Source organism: Protopterus annectens, chromosome 7.part0 (assembly GCF_019279795.1).
Source record: "Protopterus annectens isolate FY-2018-M chromosome 7.part0, PAN1.0, whole genome shotgun sequence".
In the NCBI taxonomy this organism is placed as follows: domain Eukaryota; kingdom Metazoa; phylum Chordata; order Ceratodontiformes; family Protopteridae; genus Protopterus; species Protopterus annectens.
The window spans coordinates 968,431,458-968,453,524 of NC_056739.1; the positions used below are offsets into that span (position 1 = coordinate 968,431,458).

Below are 22,067 nucleotides of genomic sequence, written 5' to 3' on the forward strand. Positions count from 1 at the left end.
GAAGAAAGTACAGTTGTGTACACTTACCATAAATGTAGATGTTCGAGTGTATTCACTGTTGCAGTCATTACATTTGGGTAATCCTGCTGGCAGGTTGCCCTCAGTCGGCCTGAATTCCAAAGTCCTGGGCCCTGCGTCGGCTGCTGTTGCCCCTTCCCTGACGTCAGGAATAAAAGATGCAGCCGACGCCATTTTCTTTAGTTTTTCTTGCCCCAGATGTCAGGTGCCCCCAAAAAGGGTAGCCAAAATTTATATATATATATATATATATATATATATATATATATATATATATATATATATATATAAATACATGCACCAATATAAACTTTACCTTCCTCTACAAGCAAATACTCCACATAAGTTGTATAAATCAAAGAAGGAAAGATAGGTTCCATCAGAAGAAAGGGGGATGGTGGGTGGGTAACCTGGACTGCAACAGTGAATACACTCGAACATCGACATTTATGGCAAGTGTACACAGCTGTACTATGTTCTTCGTGTTTCACTGTTGCAGTCATTACATTTGGGTAGAGTCCCAAAGTTATGGATGGGAGGCTGGAGCTAAACAGCATAAGGAGCGGTTAAGAGGCCCTGCAGAACTGCAGTGGCAAAGCCTGCCCTGGATTTAGAGTAGAGTGGCAGATGATAGTGTTTTGTAAAGGTGTGCACTGAACTCCAAGTAGCAGCCTCTAAAATGTCCTTGGTTGGTACTCCCCTGAGAAAGGCTGCTGAAGTGGCTGCAGCTCTGGTTGAATGTAGCCTAAAGCCCTTAGGCACTGGCTTGCAATGGTGTAGGTTGCAGAAATTAATGCAGTGGCCTATCCACTTTGAAATAGTCTGCTTTGAGATAGCCTTTCCTTGTGATCCTGCAGCACATGCCACTAGTAATTGCTCTGTCTTTCTGAAAACTTTGGTTCTGTCCAAGTAGAATCTAAGCTGTCTGTGTACGTCCAAAGTATGCAGAATTCTCTCCCCCTTGTTCTGTGGATTTGGATAAAAAGTTGGCAGATGAATAGTTTGGTTAAGAGCCACACTAGACACCACCTAAGGCATAAATGTTGGGTTTGTCCTCAGAGAGACCCTGTCTGGATAAAAGGTTCCACAGCCATGACTGCCTGTGGCTCTGAAACTCATCTTGCAGAAGCTATTGCTAGGAGCAGAGCTGTTTCCAAGATAAAAACTTTATATCAGCAGTAACAGCTGGCTCAAAAGGAGGCAGGGTAAGTTTTTGCAAGACATAGTTGAGGTCTCATGCAGGCATTGGTGATCGCCTTGGAGGTCTTAAAATTTTGGCTCCTCTGAGGTTCTCCCAAACTTCAAAAAAGTACAGTTTTGTACCTACCATAAATGTAGATGTCCGAACTGGATAGCATCTGCAGTCATAACAACTGTGTTGTCCTGTCGTCAGGCAGCCCTGCAGTCGGCCGGATTCCAAAGTCCGGGTCCGGCTTCGGCTGATGTCGCACTTCACCCGACGTCATCTCTGCTGGTCTGTGGGTATAAAGGCATCAGCCGACGCCATTTTCTTCAGTGTTTCTTGCCCCAGATGCCAGATGCCCTTCCTGGAAGGCTAATTTTTGGATAAATGCCAATGGTTCCAAAAGGATAGAAGGCAAACTCTGAAAATAAGCATGTATGTACATATATACAAACAAATACACCATAAAAGACTCCCCCCACTAGCTAGCTATTAGGAGGGTAAATACCCTAGGAGTACCACAGAGGGGCAGGAGGGAGGGTAATCCTGACTGCAGATGCTATCCAGTTCGGACATCTACATTTATGGTAGGTACAAAACTGTACTAAGTCCTTCATGGATGCATCTGCAGTCATAACAACTGGGTAGAATACCATAGCCAACTAAGGGAGGAGGAAAAATTTAGATTATGGTGTGGTTAGGATCCCTTGCAGCACAGCAGTGGCAAACCCTGCTCGGGATCTGGAGTACATTGGTAAGTTATAATGCTTGGCAAATGTATGCACGGAGGTCCAAGTAGCCACCTCAATAATGTCCTTGGTTGCCACACCTCGTAGGAAGGCTGTGGTAGTGGCTGTTGCCCTTGTAGAATGAGGCCTTATGTTCTGTGGAATTGGTTTTCCATGGAAGGAGTAACAGAACCGTATGCAATTTCCTATCCATTTGGAGATTGTCTGTTTGGAAATTGCTTTTCCTTCCCTTCCTGTTGCATAGGCTACAAAAATCTGGTCAGTTTTTCTGCTACTTTTTGTTCTGTCCAGGTAGTAGCGTAACTGTCTATGTACATCCAAGGAATGTAGCATTCTTTCCCCTCTGTTTTGTGGGTTGGGAAAGAAGGTAGGTAGGTGGATTGCCTGGTTTAAAGACACTCTGGATATCACCTTAGGCATAAACGTAGGATTAGTCCTCATGGACACTCTATCCTGGTGGAAGATTAGGAAGGGCTGTACTGCCATTAGGGCCTGAAGTTCAGAGACCCTCCTTGCTGAGGTTATTGCCAGTAGGAAAGCAGTTTTCCACGATAGATGCTGTAGGTCCACTGTAGCTGCTGGTTCAAAAGGTGCGAGTGTTAATTTTTCTAGCACAAAGTTCAAATCCCAAGCTGGCAATGGTGGTTTCCTTGGAGGTTTTACATTCTTGATTCCTCTGAGGAACTGCCTGAGTAAAGGGTGTGAAAAGACAGGTGGATCAAAGCTGTATTCTGCTGAAATAGCTGATGCATGTATCTTGATGGAGGAATAGGACAGGCCTGTATGTAGAAGCTCTGCCAGATACTCCAGAATGTTAGCCATATCTATAATTGACACATCTTTTCCTCTTTCAGTGCTCCAATTGACAAACCTTTTCCATTTTCCTGCATAGTTCCTTCTTGTTGAAGGTCTGCGGGCTTCAAGGATAATGTCTTTAACCCTTTGGGAAAGTTCTGGGTTAGTTGCTGCTATGTGATGTTCCATGCAGTCAGTTGCAACGTTTTCAGGTTTGGATGCATGATGCTGTAGTTGTTCTGAGTTAACATCAAAGGCATCAGGGTATTGGCCACATGTTGTCCCGAGACATGCTCCTCAGTAATGGGTACCAGTGTTGTCTTGGCCAGTTTGGAGCTATCAGGGTTATCCTTGGACGTTCCTCCTTGATTTTTAGTAATACCTTGTGTATCAAGGGAAGAGGTGGGAATGCATATGCTGTTAGACCTTTCCAGCTGAAGGAGAGCGAATCCACTTTCCATGCAAGTGGGTGGAATGTCCTTGTGCAGAATTTTTGAGTTGGTGATTGAGAGGGAAGCGAATAGATCTATCTGTGGTCTTCCCCATTTCTTTGAGATGGTCTTGAAGATGTCCGGTGTAGCATCCATTCGTGGGCATCCGATGTGGTTCTGCTCAATATGTCTGCTAGAGTATTGTCCTTTCCCGGTACAAATATTGCCTGTAACTGGATGTTGTAGCTGAGTGCTAGGTTCCAAAGCTCCAAAGTCATTCTGCATAGGGGGTATGAATGAGTGCCTCCCTGCTTGTTGATGTACCACATGACTGTGGTGTTGTCTGTCCTTATCATCAAAAGGCCCTCTTTGAGAAATGGTCTGAAATTTTGGATTGCCAGTTTTACTGCCAGCATTTCTTTTAGGTTGATGTGCAGGTGGAGTTGTTCCTGCATCCACAATCCTTGTACGCATTTGTCCAGCATGTGAGCCCCCCATCCTAGGTCTGAGGCGTCTGTTGTGATGGTCTGGCTTGCTTGATAGCTGTGAAAGGGTAGGCCTGGGTTTGACTGGCATGCTTGTGCCCACCATAGGAACTCCTGTTTTAGGCATGGGATTAGTGGAATTTCTGCTTCTAGGCTGTGCCTGTGTTGGGACCATAAATTCCTTAGGTACCACTGTAGTTTTCTCATATGTAGTCTGGCATGTGGAACCAAGATTATGCATGATGCCATGTAGCCCAAGGCCTGCAGGACTTTTCTTGCTGTTAACTTGTTCTGTTTTGTTAGAGCCAAGAAGTAAAGAGGGAGTTCTTTTGTTTTTCTGCGGTTAGGAATGCCATTTGTTTTACAGTGTCCAATTCCGCCCAGGAATGTCCTTGTTTGGGATGGTATCAGCCTTGACTTTTGTAAATTGACTGTGTATCCCAGTGCTTGTAGCAAGTAAATGACCCTTTGTAAATCTGTTGTCAGCTTGCTTTTGTTGTCCCCTTGTAGCAGGCAGTCGTCCAGGTATGGATAAATTTGGATTCCCTGCAGTCTGCAGTGGGCGATTACTGATGCCAGGCATTTTGTGAATACTCTGGGCGCAGTAGATAAGCCAAAGGGCAATGCTGAGAATTGACAATGCTCTGATCCTGCAAGAAATCTGAGGTATCTTCTGCAAATTGGTCGAATGGGGATGTGCAGGTATGCCTCCTTGAGATCTAGAGTTACCAGCCAACACTCCTTGCCCAGCATGGGAAGAAGTTGCTGTAAGGTCAGCATTTTGAATTTTGGGGCAATGATGTATGTATTTAAGGTGGACAGGTCGAGAATAGGTCTCCAACTTTTTTCCTTTCTTGGAACTAGGAATAGTCTGGAGTAAAATCCTTTGCCTTGTTCTGTTATTGGCACTCTTTCCACAGCTCTCATCTTTGCTAATTGCATTATCTGTTGTAGAGCTTCTGTTTTTTGATTTGGAGGCAGGTTTGGCATTCCTCTTTTGACTGGTAATGTGTGAAAGTGGAACCGGTAACCTTGGTCTATGGTTTGCAAAATCCACTTGTCTTTTGTGATGTAGTGCCAGTTTTTCGAAAATAAGGTTAATTTTCCGCCTAATGGAGCTGCTATTTGTTCCCTGGTAGGCGGATGTAGAGTTAAGTCACTGTAATTGTGCTGTTGTAGTGGTAGTGGCGGAGTCTGTGCCTCTGTTATTACCTTGCCACTGTCGTCCTCTGTAGGCACCTCCTCTGGGTTGGTTTCTGCCTCTGGAACGTCTATTCCTGCCCCTTTGGGATCTTGTGGAGTCAGGAAAGGGAAAGGACCAATTTTTGGCAGGCCAGTTCCTGCTAAACCTTGGGGGCTGAACCTGCAAGAAATCTTTAACCGTTTGAACAGATTTTGCCTTTTCTTCCATTTTCTTCATTACCTGCTGGGCAGGTGTACCAAACAAACTGGTCTTATCCATAGGAGCATCTAATAACTTAGCTTTAACATGATCCGGTAAGACTTGTTCCTTCAGCCATGCATGTCTTCTTATCACTGTGCCAGTCATGGCTGATCTAAATGAAGCCTCCAGTGCATCATAGCCACATTTTAAGGAATGGTTACTAACCTGTTGTATGTTATTTACCATTTCTAATACATATTTCTTATCTATAGAGTCATCAGAGGATAGTTTTTAGTTAACTGATCAAGCATAAACTCTTGGTATTGTATCATGTGAAACTGACAGTTTAAAGCTCTAGCTGAGAGAGTAGCTGAGGTATAAACTTTTTGCACCATCTGTCTAAAGACCTGGCTTCCTTTTCAGAAGCAATAGGGTTTTGTTGTGGTCGAGGCTACTGCCTTAGGCCCATGGGATATAGTTTCGGGGTCTGCAAGTGGGGCCTTGTAAAGGTGGTGATGCGTGTCTGGTACCCTGTAAAATCTGTCTGGTTTGGCAGGGGCTGGAGGTAAGGAATCTGGTGCAGAGCAGACATCATTAAAGGCATCGTCCACAACAGAGAGGACAGGAGGTATAGCTAAGGGCCTGTGTTGTGGAAGGTGCAGAAAAGTCCTAAGTCTTTTTCTGGAATCTGAGAAATCCTGTTGCTGCCATTGGAATTGTTCTCGCATGGCATGTAAGGTTTCCGCAAAGGAGAATTCCTCTGGTGGAGAAGCAGCTGGAATGGATTCTTCAGCATCTGAGTCTTCATAATTGGAGAAAGGAGCCTCTGGCTGGTCAGTAATATCCGAGTCATCCGCAGAATCATCAGAGGACACAGGCTCGGGGGGCTCTGCCCTAGGTCTCTTCTCTGGGGTTGAGAGGCCCTGTCTGGGTGAGATTGAGATCCCCTGATTAAGGATATTAAATCTTCTGCCAGAGTAAGCATTTGTGAACTAGAAGTAGGCCTGGTTGAGGGGGGTTTAACAGGCACTGATTTAGTAGACTTGGCTGCTTTAGCCCTGGCAAAGGCCTTAATGGACATGGCTGCAGGAGGCCTAGCAGCACCACGTGCTGGGGTAGAGACATCCAAAGGGATGGTGTCTGATAATTCACTAGAAGCCACTGTAGTAGGTAAAATTTCAGAGGCCGATTCAAGTAAGGTAGCAGGAACCTCAGAAGTAGTCAAAGATTCAGCTGTGCTTTGATCAGTTTTCTCGGTTTCGCCGAAACCGACACACTCGCGGTTTGCTTCACCATGGTTTCGGCCGAAACCGTGGACCACGAGTGTCGGTCTTTTCTTTGCGTTCTTAACAATTTGGGTAGTCGGAGGATCCGACGGCATAATGTACGCAAATTCTGAACCGAAAAACTGTTCAGCAAACTCCGACCGACGCCTAAGCGTTCGTCGGTTGAAGGAAGCACAGGCCGAACAGGCTGCTACGTCGTGGTCTGGGCCTAAACAAGGCAAACAGTAAGAGTGGAAATCTTTATGAGGTATTTGTTTCCCACAAGTTAAACAGTTATTGACTTTTTCTGACATCGGCTGAGGCAAGAAAGAGTCCCCAACGGGGTACTTAGCTTTTAGAAGTCTTCGAAGTAGTATTCGGTAGTATAAATCTCTGGATCCGACCGACCGGCACTTGCGAACAGCTTCTGCTTCGGGCGCCACGCGGCAAGAAAGACTGAAGAAAATGGTGTCGGCTGATGCCTTTATACCCACAGACCAGCAGAGATGACGTCGGGTGAAGTGCGACATCAGCCGAAGCCGGACCCGGACTTTGGAATCCGGCCGACTGCAGGGCTGCCTGACGACAGGACAACCCAGTTGTTATGACTGCAGATGCATCCATGAAGGACATCTGGAAACTAACTACGATCAAAAAAGGAAGCCAAAGGATCGGTGCACCAAAGTCAAACAGTTGTACAAATCCAAACTAATGGTTTATTAATAAATAAATAGTCAGTTTGGATTTGTACAACCGTTTGACTTTGATGCACCGATCCTTTGGCTTCCTTTTTTGATCCTCTGTGGTACTGCTTTAATAAGGGATGAGAAAAGATTGGTGGCTTTGTATTGTAATGTGCCGAAATGGCAGAGGCATGAATTTTAATAGATGAAAAAGATAGGCCTTTGTCCAGCATCTCAGTTAAGTATTGCAAAATCTAAGGAATATTTGGCACAGCTGAATCAGTTCCTTGTGCCTGGTTCCAAGCAAAGAATCTCTTCCATTTTCCAGCGTAAGATTTTCTAGTACTAGGCCTTCTGGCTTCCAAAATGCCATCCATCACAGCTTTACTGAGAGGTGTGTTTTGTATGATTACATTATCCGCCATGCCGCCAGGTTTAAAGACCTGAGTTGGCTGTGCAGGATCTTATTGTTTTGCTGGGACAGTAGATGAGGTATTTGAGGTAAGGTCCAAGCTGGGCATTGAGACAAGTTCCTTAGCATTGGATACAAGTACTGGCCAGTCTGGGGCAATCAGTATCATCTTTGGCTTCTCCTGTCTGACCTTTAGGAGTACCTTGGGGAGGAGAGGCAGTGGGGAAAAGGCATATACTGATAGGTTCTTCCAGCTGAAAGATAGGGCGTCCACATTCCATGCTTGTCTGTGACAAATCCTTGTGCAGAATCCTTTTAGTTGGTAGTTGTGAGGGGAGGCAAATAGATCTATGTCCGGGCATCCCCATTTCCTCGTTATCATGCTGAAGACTTGTGGATTCAGCTGCCACTCATGGGGATCCATGAGGTTTCTGCTTAGTTTGTCTGCCAGAGTATTTTTCCTTCCTGGCAGGAATTGTGCCTGCAGATGTATTTGGAAAGTCAGTGCTGTGTCCCACAAAGTCATGGCTAGTCTGCAAAGGGGGTAAGAATGTGTGCCCTCCTGCTTGTTTATATACCACACGACCGTGGTGTTGTCTGTCTTTATCAGTAGTTGTCCTGGATGAAGTAGGTCCTTGAAGGCTGTCAGGGCATTTTGAACAGCTAGCATCTCTTTTTGATTGATATGTAGATGCATTTGGTTTGAGGCCCATGTGCCCTGAATGCATCTTCCTGCCATGTGGGCCCCCCAGGCATAATCTGATGCATCCGTTGTTAGTGTCTGCCTGGCAGGGGGGCAATTTTGGTGACGAGACTTTGCCCACCATTGAAACTCCTGTTGCAGGCAGGGAATGAGAGTAATCATAGTTTCCAGGCTGTGGCAATGTTGAGTCCAAACACTTTTTAGGTACCATTGTAGTTTCCTCATATGCAGTCTTGCATATGGAATTAGTAGGATGCAGGATTCCATGAAGCCCAAAGCCTGCAGCATTTTTCTTGCAGATAACTGGGCCCTTGTTGCCATCATTTTGAAAAAGGTAGTCAGTTGCCTTTGTTTGTCTGGCGTGAGATAAGCCATCTGGGCAGTTGTATTTAAGCTTGCACCCAGGAATATTATCTCTTGAGAAGGTACTAGTTTTGATTTCTTTTCGTTAACTGTGTACCCTAGACATGTCAGAAGTCTTTTCACAAATGCCAGATGCTGTAGAAGAATGTCCTTGTTCTCTGTTTGAATTAGACAGTCGTCCAAGTAAGGATATATCTGTATTCCTTTTTGTCTGCAAAATGCAATTACTGGTGCCAGGCACTTTGTAAAGACCGTGGGCGCAGTAGATAAGCCAATGGGCAGTGCAGAGAATTGGTAATGCATTGAGCCAGCCTTGAATCTGAGGTATCTTCTGCATATTTGTCTGACTGGGACATGCAGGTATGCCTCTTTTAGGTCTAAAGTCACAAGCCAAGCGTTCTTGCCCAGCATGGACAGAAGCTGCTGCAAAGTCAACATCTTGAATTTTGGTATATCCAGGAATGTGTTCAGATTAGATAGGTATAGTATTTGCCTCCAGACCTTGTCCTTTCTGGGTACCAAGAACAGTCTTGAGTAAAATCCTTGTCCCTTTTCTTGCTCTGGTACTTGTTGAATGGCCCCCATGTCCATGAGGGATGAGACTTGTTTTTGTGCCTCTGCCCATTGATTTTTTGGCAGATCTGGCCAGCCATTTGCCTTTGGCAGGGTATGGAAATGGAACTTGTAGCCTTGTGACATGATATTTACAACCCACTTGTCCTGGGTTATGATGTGCCAATTTTGAGAAAAAAGTGCTAATTTTCCCCCTAAGGGTGCTGCCAGGAGATAAGTGCTTGGTGCAGGCAGGGGGAAGTCATTGGGTCTGTTTCCTGTATGGTTGAGATTTGTCTTCTCCAACTTTGGAGGTAGAGGCACCCCATTGCTTTGACCTGTATGAACCTTGCGCCTGGGATCTGCCTCTAGGGGGTCTGGGTCTGCCCCTTTGAGGTCTGTCTGACACAGGAAAGGACCAATTCTTTGTTGGCCAGTGTCTACTAAACCTAGGTGGCTGTACTTCTAAAAAATCTTTGACAGTTTGCATAGATTTAACTTTGTCCTCCATTTTCTTTAACACCTCTTCTGCCTTAACACCAAATAAAGTATCATGCTGTAAAGGTGCATCTAATAATTTAACTTTGACATGATCAGGCAGATTTTGTTCCTTTAACCAAGCATGCCTCCCAATTACAGAACCCATAACTGCGGCCCTGCAGGAGGCCTCCAAAGAATCAAAACCACATTGCAAATTATGCTTTCCAACTTGTTCAGCTGCATGCAATAAATCCTGCATTTCCTTGTTTTCTGCACATTCAGAGTTTAACATTTTCTGTTTAAGCAATGCCATGACATGTTGCTGATATTTGAGCATATGAAACTGACAGTTTAAGGCCCTTATAGCCAAGGTAGCAGATGTGTATAGCTTTTTTCCCCATCTATCCAGTGCCCTAGAATCTCTGTCAGAGGGGGTAGGGGTTTTAGCAGGGGAAGCCTTAACTCTTTGGGACCCTATGAAATAATTTCTGGGGATGCAGTAGGGTTTTTAAAAAGGAATTTATGAGAGTCAGGAACCCTGTAATATCGGTCAGGCTTAACAGGAGCTGGAGGTAAGGAGTCAGGGGTAAGGCTAGTCTCCAAATACACATCTACAATGTCTAACACAGGTGGAATGGCTAGTGGCCTGTGTTGAGGTAGTAAAAGGAAATCCCTGAGCCTCTTTTTAGATTCTAAAAAATCTTGGCTCTCCCAGTGGAAATGCTCCCTCTCAAGAATAGTCCTTTGGAGGAGAAGCTGAAGGTATAGATTCTTCAGCATCAGAATTCTCATAGGGGGAAGAGAATATTCCTGATCAGAAGAGGAATCAGAAGAAATGGAAACCTGATCTGAAGATTCATAGTCAGTCTCTTGCCTAGGCCTCTTATCAGGAGGGGGATGGGAACCCCTGATCAAGGTAATCAAGTCTTTAGCCATTTTGAGCATCTGTTTTTTCGGCATAGAGGCTTGACCACATGGCTCTTGAGTTTGTTTCTTTGCTTTAGAAGGTGCTTTAGTCTTTGCCTTTGAAGCTGAAGTCAGTTTAATGTAAAGATGTTTAAGTCTGAATACACCCTCAGAAGCCGGTGCCTGCTCAGCAGCTCCGGACCCATCTGAAGGAATAGTATCCGAGGCTCCAATACCTTGAGTTTCCAGCGGCATGGCTGACTCCACATGGGAGTCGGTACTGGCCTGCGACTCTAAAGTAGCGGGCGTCAGGGGCTGCGAAAGCGCCTCAATGAGAAACTGCGAACCAGCGACTGGCTTAGGAGAAGCTTTGTCGTCGGTTTTGGGCCACGGTTGTCTATCTCTCTCCTTTTCTTTGCGTTTTTTGTGAACTCCGGTAGTTGGATGGCTATCAGACATTTCTGGATAATTAAACCAGTGTCCAACATAGTTTAAAGCAAAATCATACCGACGCTTAATAGTGCTTTGGTTAAAGCTAGCACAAAACCGACAACCAGAAACGTTGTGATCAGGGCCTAGGCAAGGAATACAGTAAGAATGAAAATCCTTATGAGGTATTTGCTTTCCACAAGAAATACAATTATTTACTTTTTCTGACATCGGTCTGGAGCAAGAAAAAAAGTTTCCCCAACAGGGTACTTTACTTTATTGAAGACTTCGGATCTGAAACTCGAACACGAAAATCTCAGGAGTCGGCCGACCGGCACTTGTGAACTGCTTCTGCTTCGCGCACCATGCGGCAAGAAAGACTAAAGAAAATGGCGTCGGTAGCATCTATTATACCCCTGACGACCTTACGTCAGGGAAGGGGCGACAGCAGCCGACACAGCACCCAAACTTTGGAATTCAGGCCGACTGAGGGCAACCTGCCAGCAGGATTACCTAAATGTAATGACTGCAACAGTGAAGCATGAAGAACATCCAAAGAATCGGTAAATTCTTCAACAGTAAAGCTCAGAAGGAAGCCTGAAACCCAGGTAAAAATTGCAGCAGCAGTTTGCAAAAGGCAAGAATGAAAAAAGGGATTCATGCCAAGTCAAAGGTAATTTTGCCAAACAGAAAAAGTTTTCCAAAACCACCTTCAACGACCAACCAAACAACTCAATGATTTTGTTTTGGCAGGGGCAAACCCTTATGGACTCCCATAAGGGGGGGCACCCCCGGGACTTATAAATACCAACTCGGAGGTCGCGCAAAAAAAATCCAAAAGCAAACTTTACTGTCCGATGAAAGTAATTTTGGCAGACAGCACTCACTGGTCTCTGCACTGGACAAAATTACATTCGACGAGACAATGTGCTATCTGAAAAAAGGAGAGTATTCACCTTGAATATCCCAGGACAAGCACAATATACACTTGCCCCAGCCCCTAAACACAATTTATAAAACTATTCTCAATAAAACATTAGAAAAAAACATTTACTCTAAAAGTAATAGAACCACTGTCTTTCAACTGACAGAAAGGTCACACAAGTAAAAAAAAATAGTAAATTCTTAGCATAAAACAAACAGTTTTAATTAAAAAAATGCACTGTTTCAGTCATAAAATTAAATGTGGAACGTTTTCCCCCAGAAGGAAACTTGTCTGCCCAACAATGGAAACATACTAGCTGACCACAAGAGGAGTTCTCTTTGATGGCAGGAAGGCTCTTGATGGGCTTGGCACCCAGACCACTTATTTTCTTCAGTCCCGCTGAAGCTGCCAACAGTCTGGGTGCACGGAAAGTGCTCTTAAGCTTTGGAAGCTGTTAATTGCTAAGCCTACTGCAGCAATGATGAACACCTAGCTGCTTTTACTTGTTTTAAGTTACAGTATGAAAGTAGCCTATTCATTTCTGTTTTCGAGTTTCCCATCCTGATCATGTTTAGCTCTTCAATTTTAATTAGCTGTCTCCTCTTTGCTAGAGATTGAAAAGATTAATGCAGTGATAAATTTGTCGAACTAATGCAGAGCGGTGTACAGTAAGACTTTTTTTTTTTAATTTCGCTACTTCACCAGTTAGGGTCCTAATTCACCATATCATCAATTATTTTTACCTACTGTATACTGAAAAGTGAGCCTTTTGTTACCAATTAATAGTCAACCCCCATCAATATGAAGCTCAGGTCTGCCATCAAAGAAGATGAAGCAATTCTGCCTAGTGTATTCTGATTCACAGTGTGTATCCTTAAACCAAGTTCAGTTTTTGCTAAGACAGAGGATAAATATTGCATAATCCATGCTTCAAGATGAGAACATTTTTTACTCATACTATAAACATTGCATACAGTACTCACTTTGATAGAAATCTTTGCAAAGGAATTGGGCATGCAGAAAGTGAAGCAAGTAGTAACTGATGTAATCTGTTAAAAGTAGAAGATCTTAGTACATTTTATTATAGTTAGCAGATGAAAAACAGTTTATATAGTTTATTATAGTGGACAAGAATTAGTTTTGAGGTGAATATTACCTGACATTATCAGCAGTAATGCTTTAACATATACAATGTCAAATATTTACCTGATTTAAGTTTGTGGTTGGCAAGAATGTTAATTCTTTTGACCAATACTTTTTGGGAGGTCCACAGAATACTGTAATTGTCTGCTCTACTAACAGTTACACAGGTGTATGCAGCTTTGCAGAGATAGTAGAAGGATGTACGGTGCCTAGAACGTATTTCTTTTTTAGCAGGTTACTACGGTTACTTCTTGAGATCTCGCGGTGGCGGTGGTGGTGCTGCGGTAGTGTTGTTGCCTCACAGTAAGACGCTGTCCGGTTCGATTCTCAGCTAGAGCGTCTTCTGCATGGAGACATGCGTGAATGGGCGTACCTTCGTTGAAGGTTGTGTGTCAGGGCCGGTAACTCGGCACGTAAAAATCAACTACCAATCATTAGCAGACCAGAGTTCCGCTGTGGCGACCCCTAACCGGGAAAAGCCGAAAGACACAAACAAACTATGGTTACTTCTTGCAGCATAGCTCTTTCCAAGCCCCAACTTCCACCAACTGCAGATACATTTGTATCAGGTTCAGCTGGATTCTTAATCTTTCGAGGTCCCACTACAGCAATGGGGGAGTCTTTGCAGGAGATAAGTAAGCCTGAGAAGCCACCATTACTATCACGGTGGCTTGGTGAGATGAGTTGTAGGCCTAAACCCTGCATGCTAGCACCACTTGGAATAGTAGCCAAGACATGATGCATGGGTCTGGAAGCATCTCAACCTGGGCTCAAGGGCAAGCTTATCCCCAAACCTGCCCATTTACTCAAATCTGTTTGTTGCCCATTCTCCAGCCTTCAGTAAAGCTGGAAAGGTCAGACAGCCCCACCATGCAGGTTTTACCTCAAAATCAAAAACCGAAGTTGAAAACCAAGTAGATATTCCTGGAGGCTCCACAAACACAGGCCAGGTGGTGAACAAACCAGTTTCAGTAGTGTCAACACAACAGTCTCAAGTTCACTTCACAATATATACCTTAAAAATTATATATTGTGAAGTGAACTTGTTTGTATATTATTCTGAAGTCGTCTGATGTTATAGACAGACAAAAGCGCTAAATAAAGACTTTTTACCTCAAAATCCCCTTCAAGAAAAGTGAGCAGGCATAAAGCTCTGTCATGCCATCATTCCTTCAACCACATTCAGCATTTCTAGTACCAATGCAGCTAAATGAATTCCAGTCATCTGGATCACAGTCAGGCCTCTATCTCTATATCACAGAGCCTAAAATATAGTGTCTATAATTTCTACTGTTACTGGAGGTTTGGGTGTACTCCATGAAGGTTCACAAATTAAGTAGCACCTATAACATGATGTACTTATGCACTAAAACTTCTCTTAAATAACTCAGTTATCCAGTTTGAATAATGCATATATTACAAACTATTAAACAATGTTCCAGATTAAATGCAGTGACCCTCACCCCCCCAAAAAAAAAAAAACATCTATAGTGTAGAGAAATTATACACAATTAACTTATAACAAAGTATTTTACTAAACATAATCTCAAAATGTTAAACATCATATACTTTCCCATATAAGCTGTCAGTATCACTTACCTGCAAGGTCACCAAGTTCGGTATCACTAGCACTAGTAAGAGCTTCTTCCAGTTCAGGATCAAGCGTAATCTGGTCTTCTATAAGAGGCATCACAGGCTTGTGTTTAGGAATAAACATCTTTCCTATAACACAAAAGTAGACACAATTTTTACCTCTGTTTGTGTGTGAATGCCTTTATTTATTTTATTTGACATTTGTTCACCGGATATGTCAGTCTGGGCATTTGCTCTTTTTCAGCGGAGGCCAAGGGAGAAATGCTCCAGAGTTAACATAAAACAGCAGTTAAACAAAAAGTTATACAATAGGTAGACAAAGTAACAAAGAATGCAAGTTGAACATTTGCAAAATCAAAGTCAAATAATGATCCAGTTGACAAGTAATAAAGCATTAAACAAAGGGGTTTCCTAGTACAAACAGAACAAGGGAAGATATTCTAAATACAGATGATTAAGTCAGTACACAGTATCAATGATGCAGAAAATATTTCAGAGGAAGTATAGAGGCCAATTATAGATACAGAAGAGATATTAGTGAAGAAGAGAAATCAAATAAGATGAAGGTGTAATGCAGAATTAGGTTAGAGCAGGGTGAACAAGCAGGAGAGTTTGGGATTAGTTAACAGACAACATGACTTAGGGGAGAGAGAGGGGTTACGGAGGAAAAGGAAGAATAAGGGTAAGATTAGTGGGCAGCTTTCTTCCTTAAATTTAATCAAGTAATAATACATGCCCTTAACTTTCTCATGGGAAGGGTAAAACAGTAGTGGAGAAACTTGTTATAGGAACATCCTTTGAAAAAAGGACCAAGGACCAGGGCAGAACACAATGAAGATCAGACAGTTAAAAAGCACGTTCTGAAGATGGGATGTACACATCTGTAGGAGAGGGGTATCTAGAAACATGCTCATGCACATGAGGAGAAACTAAGACTGCATACAAAGAACTCCCAATATGTACATAAATGATAGTGACAAATTTCTTTCTTCTAATCCAGCTCACCACCAGAAGTGGAGTCAAGAAAAGGCTGATGCTGTTGAAGGGCAGATCAATAAAAAGGGAGAACACAAGCAGCAAGAGGGCCTGAGGTCCTGCAGCCAAAACATAGGATATTAAAAATAATCTCTCAGTGCAGAAATTAGTTTCCACTAGAGATAAAAAGAAGTTATGTACTCACCATAACATTCCATGTGAGTTGTTCCATCTCGCCTTCATTTATCACTGATGAGTTCAGAGTCGATCCCTGGCTCCGACACGGCTGACTAGCAAGCTCAAAGTTCTCCAGTAGCTCAAGACCCCACCCCTTTTCCCACAATGCTCTGTTGGAATTACCTCAGATCTTGTTTGCTGCGTACCATATAGTAGTACAATAATTATTCTGCCTAGGAATGAATACACATTGCAAAACCAGGATGAAGACAGACTCCAGGTCAACTGCCAGCCAGGAGGGAGTAGGAGGGAGGGACGTGAGAATGAAAGAGAGATGGAACAACTCACATGGAACGTTATGGTGAGTACATAACTTCTTTATGTGAAGTTGTTCAATCTCGCCGTTCATTCATCACTGATGAGTAGCGTCCCTAGCACCCTGATCTTGGGCGGCTCACGGAAGTACACTCTTCAGAACTGTAGAACCAAATGAAGACCTGTCCCTGGAGGCCTTATCCACTTTGTAATGAGTTATAAAAGTGTGAGGTTTCGACCATGTGGCTGCTGCACAGATGTTATCCAAAGGTAATTTGGCTTGAAAGGCTGAAGAGGTAGAAACTGCTCTGGTTGAATGAGCCTTTACCTTACTAGACAAGGGCATATTATGACAAGCATATATTAAAAAGTGATACAATCAAACAGCCACTTAGACAGGGTTGTTTTAGCAATTGGTTTACCTTTCCTGGCCTCAGAAAAAGACACAAAGAGCTGATCTGAATTCCTAATGTCTTTTGTTCTATCCAAATAAAATCGAAGTTGTCTATGAACATCAAGTTTACGCAACATATATTCCAATTTGTTGGTATGATTAGGGAAGAAAACGGGCAACTCAATGACTTGATTAATGTTAATCTCAGAACATACTTTGGGCAAAAAGGATGGATTTGTCCCGAGAGATACTCTGTCAGCATGGAAGACCGTGTAAGGGGGTTTGATGGATAGGGCTTGGAGCTCTGACACTCTACGGGCTGAAGTGATGGCTACTAAGAAGACAGTTTTCCATGACAGAAATTTTAGTTCACAAGATGATGCAGGTTCAAAAGGAGGAAGAAAGATACGAGATTACATAAAATTCAAATTCCAGGGGGAATTAGGTGTCTTCACTCGAGGCCTTATGTGAAAGGAACCTTTTAGAAAAGCCTTAGACAATTAGTGAGCCATAATATTCAAACCATCACTTCCTAGATGGAAATTAGATATAGCAGCTAACTGCACTTGCACCGTAGCCACCACTGCTCCTTTGTTGAAGATAGAAGACAATGGCGCTTGATAAGGGTCAATGTTGTGGGAAGAAGCCCCAATGGAAAATCTTTCACTTACGATACAATTTTCTGGTGGAAGGTTTATGGGAAGCCAACAAAATCTGACTAGTGTCATGGGAAAGATTATAGAGCCTGGCTATGCGGGGAATTGGAGCAGCCAAGCGGTTAGCTTCAGTGTCTGCAATGATGGATGAAGATCCCCTGACGGATGTGTCAAGTCCAGGATCCATGAATCTTCCAGAATATGATGGTAAAGAAATGGGAACCAAATCTGCCGAGGCCAATGAGTGGCTATAAGGATGATCGTCCGTCCCAGCGACTTTGCTTTCTGTAAGAATTTGGGTATCAGGGGAATTGGTGGAAATGCATAGAGGAGACCCGGGGGCCAATCGTGGACAAGAGCATCCCTCGGGGAGTGACCTGGCATGGGAAATCAGGGCAAAATAGCTTCTGCATTTGTTGTTGATGTGACTGGCGAACAGGTCGCAGGAAGGCCGGCCCCATTTGCAGAAGATTCTGTCCGCAATCTCTTGTTTGAGGGACCATTCATAGGGCAATAAGATTGCTCTACTCAGTCTGTCCGCTATGATGTTGGATTTGCCCGGGATGTGCGTTGCCAACAGAAAGCGCTGGCATGACAGTGCCCACTGCCATACTCTAAGGGCTTCTTGGCAAAGGGATAAGACTTAGTACTGCCTTGTTTGTTCAGATACCGGACCACTGACATGTTGTCCATCTATATTGCAATTGTCCCTAGAGGAAGAGAGTCCTGAAAGTATTGCAATGCTAGAAGTACTGCTCTCATCTCCAGGACATTTATATGCAGATGTGATTCTTGATCTGTCCACGTGCCTTGGGCAGTCTTTCCCTGAAAAAGCCCCCCCAACCCTATCAGGGAAGCGTCCGTGGTCACGGGGCGAGCATGAAAGGACGTCCTATTGTGACATGAAGAGACGTCAACCACCACTGAAGATCCTTCTTGCACAAATTCGTTATCAGGATCATGTGACTCATTGGAAGTTCTTGGTAAGACCATTGTGTGAATAGAAGCCATTGAAGGATTCTCATATGCATCCTTGCTAACGGAATTGCTAAAAAAGCTGTTGCCATCAATCCTAGAACTTTCAATACCTCTGCAGCTGGTGCTCTGTTCTTTGATATCAGGGACATGATGTGTTGGTGAAGAATAGAAATTCTTTCTGGCGGAAGGCGGAGAATGGTGGTTGACGTGTCTAGTTATGTCCCTATAAAAACGATATGCAGCAATGGCAAAAAGGCAGACTTTTCAAAGTTGAGCCAATCGCAGAGTGTCAGGGTAGCCTCTTTTGCTTGAAGAAGTTGATGCCTGGTAGTGGAGACAAGGAGCCAATCATCTAGATATGGAAACACCTGGAATCCTAGACACCACAGGTGAGCCATGACTACTGCCATGTACTTGGTGAACACTCTGGGGGCTGTAGTGAGACCAAAGGGCAGAGCTCGGAATTGATAATGAGTGTCTCCTGGCCAGAAATGCAGGTGATCTCTGGATGGTCTGGCCATCTTTATGCGGTAGTACGCATCCTTGAGATCGATTGAGCACATCCAATTGTCCTTTCCTAAGAACGGGAGTATGGACTGCAGCGTGACCATTCGGAACATCTCTTTTCTCACAAATTGGTTGAGTCTGCTGAGATCCAAAATGGGTCTCCAGTCCCCGGTTTTCTTTGGAACCAAAAAGAACCTTGAGTAAGTTCCGAATCCTGTCTGGTCTGCTGGGACTGGCTGGATGTCTTTTTTCTAGCAATTGGCGTACCTCTATTGCTGCTTGTTCCATGTAACTGGGTGGAACGTCCAGGATTTGTTTGACGGAAAGACACTGGGTGGAAAACGGTATGAAATACCCTCTGGAAATGATACTTTGTACCCAACTGTCGTTTGTTATATTTAGCCAGGCTTTTGGATACAATGATAAGAGACCCCCGACTGCTTCCAGAGTAGGACAGCCGGGCCTCCCTTCAGGAGCGCTGGTAGGATTGACCAGAGAAGTGATTTCTGTCACTCTGGTGTTGTGGACCACCTCTGCCGTGAGAGCGGTGTCTTCCATTGAAACCCCCTCCTCTGCCTCTGGAGGGGGGCTCTCCACGTGAGTCTTGAAAAGCTCCTTGGGCTTTCCCGAACCACATCTTTCCTCCCCTCTGACCTTTGGGAAAGAGTCGAGTGGGGGTGGAAAAATGGACTCCGATGGCAGACAAAGTCTTTCCTTCTTCCTCACATCTGGTCAAATTCTCCTTCACCTTTGGCCCAAACAAAGATGAGCTGTCAAATGGGGAATTAGTAAAGGAAGACTTGAAGGGTTCCACTAAGGAACAGAGTTGCATCCAGGCATGCCTATGCAGAGCAATTCCTGTACCTGCGGCTCTACTCGATCCATCAGCTGCGTATGATACAAGACGCATGGACGAGTTGACTATCGAATTGAGGGTAGAGAGCTGAGTGGCAATCTTGTCGGATACACTCGAAGCTACAGCACCCTGATGAGTATCTCCCAACTCCTTAAGGAGATCTCTCTGCAGTCTGATAAAATGTGTCAAGTAGTTCAGTGATCTGAGTGAGAAAGTCGCTGAAATGAACATACGTTTCCCATATCTATCCATGATCCTAGATTCTCTGTTAGGAGGATGGATAGATGAGGAAGTCTGAGACATTTCCTTTTGGTGGCTGCCGCCACCACCACAGCATCAACAAGGACTCCCTTGGTCAAAAAGGACTTATCCACAAGGGCTGAAATAAACTTATTAGGTCTCCTAGGAACAGGTTCCATAGATTATGGAGACTCACATGCCCTACAAGAGACCAGATCCATAAGCTCATCGTAGGGCAGAGATACCCAAGAGGTGGAAGGTTGAGACCCGAATGCCTTCAGGAGAACCGCCACATCCTCAGTAGGGCTCTTGGACTGCCAATCACCCCTCTGCCTAAGAATTTCAAGAATCTCCGCAAAGGAGATGTCCTCAGAGGGGGATCTAGAGGACCCTTCTCATTCATCCAGGTTGGTATCCGATGTGAGAGACTCCTGTGGGGAGTCCAAATGCCTCCTCTTGCACAATCTCTTCCTGGGAACCTCTTCAGGGGGAACTTCTGGAGAGGTCTCAGACGAGCAGGAAGCACCCTGTGGGGCTACCTGAGGCTCAGGGTCTCTACGCTTGGGATGACCGGAGGAGACAGAAATTGACACAGGCACTTTAGGGGAAGAAGAGGCCAGACTTTGAGATGAGGAAGTCTTAGGAGACAACATTCACCTCATGGCATCGAATGCAACTAAGCTCTGATGAGAAGGAGTCAATGGCTCCGACAGAGCCGCAATCTCCTCCCGCACCAAAGCCGTGGACTCCGAGCCTGAGGTAGGAGCCAAGCTCACCCGAGCCGAGGCCCTGAAAGGAAGAGTCGGCACCGACAAGTCGGTGCAGCTATCCTCCCTAGACCCGACCGGAGAGTGTCAGCTCCTAGAGTCCCAGGTCGGTGCAGAGAATGTCCAAGCAGATGGTGCCGACAACACTGGAGCAGGTGTCGGCTCCAAGGGATCCACAATCATCAGGTCGGCCTCCTCTGGCTCCAAAGGTCCGGTATGGCTCAGAGGAGGAGCAGATAATTCAAGAGTAGTGGTCTTCGGCTATGACGGTTGTGTCTGAGCCGACAGCAATTTAACTAGGCCTGGTGCCTTTAAGATTTTCTGAACCAGCCGGTCCATATCCAGATCAGATAGGCTGACAGAGGACCTGGAAGAGTGAACAGATGGAGCTGACTGAAGCAATATGGCTGGAGGTTTTTCAGCAACCGGTTCCAGAGAAGTGTCCCGGTTCTGAAAAGAACAGACCGTCAGCTACGAAGGCAGTGGAGCCGAAGTCACCACACTTTCTGACCTTTTTCCTTTTTTGGACCTAGAATCAGAGGAAGATTTAGATGATTTACTGGCTCCATCCTGGTCAGACAATGCCTCAGAAAAGGGGTGTTGGATGATACCCCTATTAATCAATTTCCTCTTTCTTTCTAACACTCTGGTGGAAAAAGAGTGACAGATACTACAAGACTCTTGCAGGTGCACCTCACCCAAGCAGTAAACACACTGCACATGGGCATCCGTAACTATTTTCTGTCCACACTCTGGGCATTTTTTAAACCCAGACTTTGGATGTTTGTCTTTTTCTTCAGACATTTCCACAACTGAAGCACACTATTTAACTATGAGCTGTTTTAACTAACTAAACTCACACAAACACACACAGCCCAAAAGGGGCAACTGACAAGTATACAATTATAAACAGTATTAAGAAATCCAAAAACAATAGTCCCAACAGGGAACACTGACTAATAACTAAAGAAGGAATCCTAAGGCCAAAGGGCCGAAGGCAAGATAGATTATACTGAGGGAAGGGGAATGAACAAAGCAAAACTATCTACTAGCTAGTAATATTTGCTATTAAGAATAGAACAAGGATATATAAAAATTGAAAAATACAACTTGCGAAAAGTTGAAAAACTCCCAATAAAGTCTCGAACCAAGCTGGAAACCAAGAGATCCGTGCTGCGGAAAACTAGATCTGAGGTAATTCCAGCAGTGCATTGTGGGATAAGGGGTGCGGTCTCGAGCTACTGGAGAACTTTGAGCTTGCTAGTCGGCAGTGTTGGAGCTGAGAATCGGCTCCGAACCCATAAGTGATGAATGAACGGCAAGATTGAACAACTTCACATCATTTATTAACACAGCTTAAAGATATATGGTCAACAAAATAAGAAGACAAAAGCCAGGTACAAATTAAGACAGTAAACTGTACATTATATTCAAAATGCTATGCTGCGCAGTATATATACATTGCAGATAACAGTTTTATCTTTATCCAATTTTGCTTTCCTGTTAAAAAATCCTGCTGCTCAGTAAAGCCATGCACAAAAGGAAGCTTCATGTTTTTCACAATTTCTCTGCCTCATTCCCCCTGCAAGGACGACAACCACCTGCAGGTAAGTCTGTGCCGCTCCTCCTACCCAGCCCCCTTTTAGAACAAGTGGCTTATCCCCTGGGCTAGTGTCACAATCCTGGGGGGATAGCTGATAGAG

The 22,067-nt window shown here is 44.3% G+C and overlaps 1 protein-coding gene across 1 annotated transcript in view; it reads right to left on the reverse strand.

Moving 5' to 3' along the window:
- Positions 1–22,067, reverse strand: part of LOC122806809 (tropomodulin-3-like) — a 792,984-nt gene that overhangs the window by 335,686 nt on the left and 435,231 nt on the right. Inside the window, exon 4 of the mRNA XM_044077539.1 lies at positions 14,506–14,628. Coding sequence (XP_043933474.1) covers positions 14,506–14,628 — 123 coding nt within the window. The remainder of the gene's footprint in view (positions 1–14,505; positions 14,629–22,067) is intronic.